The sequence below is a fragment of the Balaenoptera borealis genome, assembly GCF_965194805.1.
Source record: "Balaenoptera borealis genome assembly, chromosome: 14".
NCBI classification, from domain to species: Eukaryota; Metazoa; Chordata; class Mammalia; order Artiodactyla; family Balaenopteridae; genus Balaenoptera; species Balaenoptera borealis.
In genome coordinates this window covers 23,922,488-23,932,034 of record NC_138875.1, presented here as the reverse complement: position 1 = coordinate 23,932,034, position 9,547 = coordinate 23,922,488, and the positions used below count along the sequence as shown (strand labels likewise).

Genomic DNA, 9,547 nt, shown 5'->3' with positions numbered 1-9,547 from the left:
GATTTACATTTGCATGGAGTATCTTTTTCCATCCCCTCACTTTCAGTCTGTATGTGTCCCTAGGTCTGAAGTGGGTCTCTTGTAGACAGCGTATATATGGGTCTTGTTTTTGTATCCATTCAGCGAGCCTGTGTCTTTTGGTTGGAGCATTTAATCCATTCACAGTTAAGGTAATTATCAATATGTATGTTACTATTACCATTTTCTTAATTGTTATGGGTTTGTTTTTGTAGGTCCTTTTCTTGTGTTTCCCACTTAGAGGAGTTCCTTTAGCATTTGTTGTAGAGCTGGTTTGGTGGTGCTGAATTCTCTTAGCTTTTGCTTGTCTGTAAAGCTTTTGATTTCTCCATTGAATCTGAATGAGATCCTTGCCAGGTAGAGTAATATTTGTTGTAGGTTCTTCCCTTTCATCACTTTAAATATATCATGCCACTCCCTTCTGGCTTGTAGAGTTTCTGCTGAGAAATCAGCTGTTAACATTATGGGAGTTCCCTTGTATATTATTTGTTGTTTTTCCCTTGTTCCTTTCAATAATGTTTCTTTGCCTTTAATTTTTGTCAATTTGATTACTATGTGTCTCGGAGTGTTTCTCCTTGGGCTTATCCTGCCTGGGACTCACTGCGTTTTCTGGACTTGGGTGGCTATTTCCTTTCCCATGTTAGGGAAGTTTTCAACTATAATCTCTTCAAATATTTTCTTGGGTCCTTTCTCTCTCTCTCTCCTCCTTCTGGGACCCCTATAATGCGAATGTTGTGTTTAATGTTGTCCCAGAGGTCTTTTAGGCTGTCTTCATTTCTTTTCATTCTTTTTTCTTTATTCTGTTCCACGGCAGTGAATTCCACCATTCTGTCTTCCAGGTCACTTATGCATTCTTCTGCCTCAGTTATTCTGCTATAGATTCCTTCTAGTGTATTTTTCATTTCAGTTACTGTATCGTTCATCTCTGTTTGTTTGTTCTTTATTCTTCTAGGTGTTTGTTCTTTAATTCTTCTAGGTCTTTGTTAAACATTTCTTGCATCTTCTTGATCTTTGCCTCCATTCTTTTTCCAAGGTCCTGGATCATCTTCACTATCATTATTCTGGAATTCTTTTTCTGGAAGGTTGCCTATCTCCACTTCATGTAGTTGTTTTTCTGGGGTTTTATCTTGTTCCTTCATCTGGTACCTAGCCCTCTGCCTTTTCATCTTGTCTATCTTTCTGTGAAAGTGGTTTTTCTTCCACAGGCTGCAGGATTGTAGTTCTTCTTGCTTCTGCTGTCTGCCCTCTGGTGGATGAGGCTATCTAAGAGGCTTGTGCAAGCTTCCTGATGGGTGGGGCTGAGTTCCCTCCCTGTTGGTTGTTTGGCCTGAGGCAACCCAACACTGGAGCCTACCTGGGCTCTTTGGTGGGGCTAATGACAGAGTCTGGGGGGGCTCACGCCAAGGAGTACTTCCCAGAACTGCTGCTGCCAGTGTCCTTGCCCCGTAGTGAGCCACAGCCACTCCCCGCCTCTGCAGGAGAGCCTCCAACACTAGCAGGTAGGTGTGGTTTAGTCTCCTATGGGGTCACTGCTCCTTCCCCTGGGTCCCGATGTGCACACTACTTTGTGTGTGCCCTCCAAGAGTGGAATCTCTGTTTCCCCCAGTCCTGTCGAAGTCCTGCAATCAAATCCCGCTAGCCTTCAAAGTCTGATCCTCTAGGAATTCCTCCTCCCGTTGACGGACCCCTAGGTTGGGAAGCCCGACGTGGGGCTCAGAACCTTCACCCCAGTGGGTGGACTTCTGTCATATAAGTGTTCTCCAGTTTGTGAGTCACCCACCCAGCAGATATGGGATTTGATTTTATTGTGATTGCACCCCTCCTACCATCTCATTGTGGCTTCTCCTTTGTCTTTGGATGTGGGGTATTTTTTTGGTGAGTTCCAGTGTCTTCCTGTCGATGATTGTTCAGCAGTTAGCTGTGATTCCAGTGCTCTCGCAAGAGGGAGTGAGTGCATGTCCTTCTACTCCGCCATCTTGAACCAATCCTCCCACCTCGTACTAATTAAAATGGCTATTATAAAAAAGAAACAGAAAACAGCAAGTATTGGTGAGGATGTGGAAAAATTTAAACACTTGTGCAATAATGGTGGGAGTGTAAAATAGTATAGGTGCTACGGAAAACAGTATGGCAATTCCTTGAAATATTAAAAACAGAATTATCATATGATTCAGGAATTCCACTTCTCAGTATATACCTGAAAGAACTGAAAGCAAGGCCATGAATACATATCTGTACACGCATGTTTAGAGCAGCATTACTCATAATAGCCAAGAGGCGGCAGCAACCCAAATGTCCATCAACAGATGAGAGAAAAAACAAAATGTGGTATCTATCTATCTATCTATCTATCTATCTATCTATCTATCTATCTATAATGGACTATTATTCAGCCTTAAAAAAGAAGAAAATTCTGACACATGATAAAACATGGATGAACTTGAGAACATTATGCTAAGTGCAATAAGCCAGGCACAAAAGGACAAATGCTGTATGATTCCACTTATATGAGGGACCTGTCGGAGTCAGCTGCATAGAGACATAAAGCAGCAGGTGGTTGCCAAGGGCTGCAGAGAGGGAGGAATGGGGAGTTGTTTAATGGGTGTAGGGTTTCAGTTCTGCAAGATGAAAAGAATTCTGGAGATGCACTGTGGTGATGGTTGCATAACAATGTGAATGTATTTAATGCCACTAAACTATAGGCTTAAAAATGATTAAGATGGTAAATTTTATGTTATATGTATTTTACCTTAATTAAAAATTTAGAAAAATACAAGAAATGATAGGAAAGGATTAGCTGAAGTTAAGGCAGAATTTATTCAATTTCCCTGCAATCATATTATCTAAGACATAAGCGGTGGTTATTAGGCAAGGATACAATTCTGTTTAAGGCCTTCTATAGTTGGATTTTAGTTCAGAAATGCAGCATATTTGGTACAAATTTGAGAGAATTTATTCTGGCACGGGCTCTTGGTCATGATAAATGCATCTTTGCCTCACCATTCCTTGACCAAACTCAATCACTCTCAGTGCAGGGCATGGCATGACCTTCACAGCTTCTCTGAAGGTCACCTGGCGTACTGTGGCCTGGCCAAGTCATGTGAGCGTGGACCAGGGCAGGCTCCCTGCTCTCCTCAAGCTGTGTTCTCAATGATGACCGCAATTCCTTGGCCCCCTCCAATGCAGGCCGATCCTACAGCGTATTTTCCACCCCGACGCCTAAGAAAGAAAGCAGTGGCTGAAATCTACTTGAATAAAGAATGTACAGAATTAGATAATTAAGTAAACAGTATTTATAATGGTCACATTTGCATTATTCATTCTTGTTCAGCTCATCAGCTCAATCTTTTCTCCAGTCCTCAATATTGGAGAAAAGAGGAGAAAGAATTTGGAAAGCTGAATATTCTTATTTAAAAAAAAAAAGTAGTAACACAGAAGAGGGAGGCTGAAACAAATATAAAAGCTTAGGCTGCTGTGAGGAAGGAGTGAGGACAGGAGGTAATTGGGATAAACTGGAAGTTGAAGAAGGGGGAGTCAATACTCAGCCCCTTTGATTTATTTGTTTTAGATTTTTATGAACCTTAGAATAAGTATAATTACTGAAGTTTGTCCATATGAAAGGTCAGATAATTTAGAAACATTTCATGTCCCTTTCATAAAAATCAGACACCTTTAAAGTACCATCTGCTCTAATTCTTCAGTCCTGATAGAATAACCTTGAGAAACCATCAAGGAATTATTTTTTGTGCACATCAATCACTCATTTCATCTCAATCATTAAGTGAAATAGAAGTCCCATTTACCTTAACTTCACAGGGAGGCAGAGTGATTTTCTGCCCTGACATATTTGGTTTTGTTTGCAATTTCCCTACTAACAGAGCAAAATGATCCAAAATACACTGTACAGAAGGAGGAACTCTTCTATTAAAACTGAAAAGTATCAAACACACAGAAGGCTCCTCCTGGACCCCTGGAAACAATGAAGGAAAAACTTAGCTCAGACCCAAATTGTCAGTTTGCTTAGGTTTCTTAAATGACAGCACCTAGATCAGTCTTACTCCTATAACTGGCACTAGAATGCAAGTGCCATGAGAACCAGGGTCTCATCACGGGCTCGCTGCTCTGCACCAGCACCAGGGATGGGGCCAGATGTACGCTAGGCCCTCAGTGAACATGTGCTGAGTGGCTGCACTGCAAATGTGAGTAAAAGCGAGCATCCCAAGAGCAGAGGCACCAACAAGTCAACTAAGTCATCTATAAGGGCTACTGAAAAAGCGGTACCCAAATAACCTGTTCCTGGTGAGAAGCAGTGCGAGGCGGTACGAAGAAGAATGAAAAACGTTGGATTGTTCTGGGGAAATCTAAATTCATGCATTTACACAAAAGATGGCAAATCTGAAAAGCAACAATTTCTAGTACGTACCTTAATTCATGAACCAGGTGTGCAGTAATTCTTGATCCAGATCCCCCTAATGGGTGACCCAAAGCAATGGCCCCTCCATTCACGTTGGTTTTACTTGGGTCAAGATCCAAACTCTTTTCAACTGCCAAGTACTGGGGAGCAAAAGCTTCATTCACCTTAAAACAGTCAAAACACTAATAAAAATCCTTATTCACAAACTTATTTCTAACTGAGAACTGTCCAGTCCTGTCAATGGCTAATTATCCTGTTTTTTTTTCTACTTAAATTACATTGCAAGGTTATTTTAATTTATCTTCAATCATTCTTTGTAAAGATAACAGGTTTGAAAATGGGTATATCTACTAAGTGATACTTTAAGTGTAATGTATCCCTTAGAGAAAAGAAATCCTCAGTGATACTATAAATGGATACTGGACTAGAGGCAGTAGGATACTGTAGAAAGCCCACAGGTTCTGGAGCTAGATGGACAGTTCAAATCTTGGCTATATGGATGTTCTTTAAACTCTCCTGACACTCAAATTTCTTCAGTGGTAAAATATGACTGTCGTATCGTCTTAAGAGTTATCGTTAAGGTTAAGTGAAATCGTGGGTATTAAGTGTTTAGTGTGTTATCCGGCACAAGCAAGTAGTCAATAAATAGTTGCTATTATTATTACTACTATTCAGTACTACTAGCCACACTTCCAAGAAACTGATAGACAATAAAGAATAAACCGTCAGGGGGGACAGCTTCAAGATGGTGGAGGAGTAAGACATGGACATCACCTTCCTCCCCACAAATACATCAAAAATACATCTACATGTGGAACAGCTCCTACAGAACACCTACTGAATGCTGGCAGAAGACCTCAGACTTCCCAAAAGGCAAGAAAATCCCCACGTACCTGGGTAGGGCAAAAGAAAAAAGAAAAAACAGAGACAAAAGAATAGGGTTGGGACCTGTACCTCTGGGAGGGAGCTGTGAAGGAGGAAAAGTTTCCGCACACTAGGAAGACCCTTCACTGGCAGAGACTGGGGATGGGCGGGGGGAAAGCTTCAGAGCCATGGAGGAGAGCATAGCAACAGGGGTGCAGAGGGCAAAGCGGAGAGATTCCCGCACAGAGGATGGGTGCCAACCAGCTCTCACCAGCCTGAGAGGCTTGTCTGCTCACCTGCTGGGGCGGGTGGGGGGTGGGGGCTGAGTGCTGAGGCTCAGGCTTCGGAGGTCAGATCCCAGGGAGAGGACTGGGGTTGGCTGTGTGAACACAGCCTGAAGGGGGCTAGTGCACCACAGCTAGCTGGGAGGGAGTCCGGGAAAAAGCCTGGAACTGCCTAAGAGGCAAGAGAGCATTGTTTCGGGGTGCGTGAGGAGAGGGGATTCAGAGCACTGCCTAAATGAGCTCCACACATGGGCACAAGCCACAGCTATCAGCGTGGACCCCAGAGACGGGCATGAGACGCTAAGGCTGCTGATGCAGCCACCAGGAAGCCTGTGTGCAGAAACAGGTCACTATCCACACCTCCCCTCCTGGGAGCCTGTGCAGCCCGCCACTCCCAGGGTCCTGTGATCCAGGGACAACTTCTCCAGGAGAACACATGTTGTGCCTCAGGCTATTACAACGTCACGCCGGCCTCTGCCACCGCAGGCTCACCCCGCATTCCGTACCCCTCCCTCCCCTTGGCCTCAGTGAGCCAGAGCCCCCTAATCAGCTGCTACTTTAACCCTGTCCTGTCTGGGCGGGGGAACAGACGCCCTCAGGCAACCTACACACAGAGGCATGGCCAAATCCAAAGCTGAACTCCAGGAGCTGTGCAAACAAAGAAGAGATAGGGAAATCTATCCCAGCAGCCTCAGGAGCAGTGGATTAAATCTACACAATTAAACTGATGTACCCTGCAACTGTGGAATACCTGAATAGACAATGAAACATCCCAAAATTGAGGCGGTGTACTTTGGGATCAACTGTAGACTTTGGGTTTGCTTTCTGCATCTAATTTGTTTCTGGTTTTATGTTTATCTTAGTTTAGTATTTAGAGCTTATTATCATTGGGAGATTTGCTTCTTGATTTGGTTGCTCTTTTCCTTTTTTTAAAATATATATTTCCTTTTTCTCCTTTTGTTAGCATGTATGTATATGCTTCTTTGTGTGATTTTGTCTGTATAGCTTTGCTTCTACCATTTGTCTGAGGGTTCTTTCTGTCTGTCCGTTTTGTTTTGTTTGTTTTGTATAGTTTTTAGCACTTGTTATCATTGGTGGATTTGTTTTTTGGTTTTGTTGCTCTCTGTTTCTTTTTCTTTTTAAACTACTTTAAAATTTTTTTATTTTTAATAATTAAAAAAATTTTTTTACTTTAATAACTTTATTTTATTGTATTTTTTTCTTCCTTCCTTCCTTCCTCTCTCTCTCTCTCTCTCTTTTCCCTCCATCCCTCCCTCTCTCTCTCTCACTCTCTCTCTCTCTCTCACTCTCACTCTCGCTTTTTCTTTCTTTTTTTCCTCCATTTTCTTCTCAGCTGGGTGGCTGACAGAGTCTTGGTGCTCCAGACGGGTGTCAGGTCTGAGCCTCTGAGATGGGAGAACCGAGTTGAGGACATTGGCCCACCAAAGACCTCCCGGCCCCACATAATATCAAATGGCGAAAGCTCTCTCAGATATCTCCATCTCAACGTTAAGACCCAGCTCCACTCAATGAACAGCAAGCTACAGTGCTGGACACCCTAGGCCAAACAACTAGCAAGACAGTAACAAAACCACGCCCATTAGCAGAGACGCTGCCTAAAATCATAATAAGTCCACAGACCCCAAAACACACCACCAGACGTGTCCTGCCCACCAGAAAGACAAGATCCAGCCTCATCCACCAGAACACAGGCACGAGTTCCCTCCACCAGGAAGCCTACACAACCACTGAACCAACCTTAGCCACTGGGGGCAGACACCAAAAACAAAGGGAACTATGAACCTGCAGCCTACAAAAAGGAGACCCCAAACACAGTAAGTTAAGCAAAATGAGAAGACAAAGAAACACACAGCAGATGAAGGAGCAAGGTAAAAATCCACCAGACCAAACAAATGAAGAGGAAATAGGCAGTCTACCTGAAAAATAATTCAGAGTAATGATAGTAAAGATGATCTAAAATCTTGGAAATAGAATGGAGAAAATACAAGAAATGTTTAACAAGGAAATAGAAGAACTAAAGAGCAAACAAACAATGATGAACAACACAATAAATGAAATTAAAAATTCTCTAGAAGGAATCAATAGCAGAATAACTGAGGCAGAAGAACGGATAAGTGACCTGGAAGATAAAATAGTGGAAATAACTACTGCAGAGCAGAAGAAAGAAAAAAGAATGAAAAGAATTGAGGACAGTCTCAGAGACCTCTAGGACAACATTAAACGCACCAACATTCAAATTATAGGGGTCCCAGAAGAAGGAGAGAAAAAGAAAGGGACTGAGAAAATATTTGAAGAGATTATAGTTGAAAACTTCCCTAATATGGGAAAGGAAATAGTCAATCAAGTCCAGGAAGCACAGAGAGTCCCATACAGGATAAATCCAAGGAGAAACATGCCAAGACATATATTAATCAAACTATTAAAAATTAAATACAAAGAAAAAAATATTAAAAGCAGCAAGGGAAAAGCAACAAATAACATTCAAGGGAATCCCCATAAAATTAAAAGCTGATCTTTCAGCAGAAACTCTGCAAGCCACAAGAGAGTGGCAGGACATATTTAAAGCGATGAAAGGGAAAAGCCTACAACCAAGATTACTCTACCCAGCAATGATCTCATTCAGATTCGATGGAGAAATTTAAACCTTTACAGACAAGCAAAAGCTAAGAGAATTCAGCACCACCAAACCAGCTTTACGACAAATCCTTAAGGAACTTCTCTAGGCAGGAAACACAAGAGAAGGAAACGACCTACAATAACAAACCCAAAGCAATTAAGAAAATGGTAATAGGAACACACATATCGATAACTACCTTAAATGTAAATGGATTAAATACTCCAACCAAAAGACATAGATTGGCTGAATGGATACAAAACCAAGACCTGTATATATGCTGTCTACAAGAGACCCACTTCAGACCTAGGGACACATACAGACTGAAAGTGAGGGGATGGAAAAAGATATTCCATTCAAATGCAAATCAAAAGAAAGCTGGAGTAGCAATTTTCATGTCAGACAAAATAGACTTTAAAATAAAGTCTATTACAGGAGACAAAGGACACTACATAATGATCAAGGGATCAATCCAAGAAGAAGATATAACAATTGTAAATATTTATGCACCCAACATAGGAGCACCTCAGTACTTAAGGCAAATGCTAACAGCCATAAAAGGGGAAATCGACAGTAATACAATCATACTAGGGGACTTTAACACCCCACTTTCACCAATGGACAGATCATCCAAAATGAAAATAAATAAGAAAACAAAAGCTTTAAAAGACACATTAGACCAGATAGACTTAATTGATATTTATAGGACACTCCATCCCAAAACAACAGAATACACGTTTTTCTCAAGTGCTCATGGAACATTCTCCAGGATAGATCATATCTTGGGTCACAAATCAAGCCTTGATAAACTTAAGAAAATTGAAATCGTATCAAGTATCTTTTCCAACCACAACGCTATGAGACTAGATATCAATTACAGGAAAAAATCTGTAAAAAATACAAACACATGGAGGCTAAACAATACACTACTAAATAACCAAGAGATCACTGAAGAAATCAAAGAGGAAATCAAAAAATACCCAGGAACAAATGACAATGAAAACACGACGACCTAAAACCAATGGGAGGCAGCAAAAGCAGTTCTAAGAGGGAAGTATAGCAATACAACCCTACCTCAAGAAACAAGAAACATCTCAAATAAACAACCTAACCTTACACCTAAAGCAGTTAGAGAAAGAAGAACAAAAAAACCCCAAAGATAGCAGAAGGAAAGAAATCATAGAGATCAGATCAGAAATAAATGAAAAAGAAAAGAAGGAAACAATAGCTAAGATCAATAAAACTAAAAGCTGGTTCTTTGAGAAGATAAACAAAATTGATAAACCATTAGCCAGACTCATCAAGAAAAAAAGGGAGAAGACTCAAATTAAT

General features: G+C 41.3%; 1 protein-coding gene across 2 annotated transcripts in view; it reads right to left on the bottom strand.

Annotated features, from left to right (window-relative positions):
- Window positions 1–2,816: 2,816 nt before the first annotated feature.
- ACAA2 (acetyl-CoA acyltransferase 2) overlaps window positions 2,817–9,547 on the bottom strand; it is a 41,683-nt gene continuing 34,952 nt past the window's right edge. For both annotated transcript variants that reach the window (XM_082355435.1, XM_082355436.1), the window contains exons 9-10: window positions 4,442–4,596; window positions 2,817–3,237 (exon numbers count right to left, since the gene is read on the bottom strand). In XM_082355435.1, the coding sequence (XP_082211561.1) occupies window positions 3,153–3,237; window positions 4,442–4,596 (240 nt within the window). In that variant the 3' untranslated portion in view covers window positions 2,817–3,152. The remainder of the gene's footprint in view (window positions 3,238–4,441; window positions 4,597–9,547) is intronic.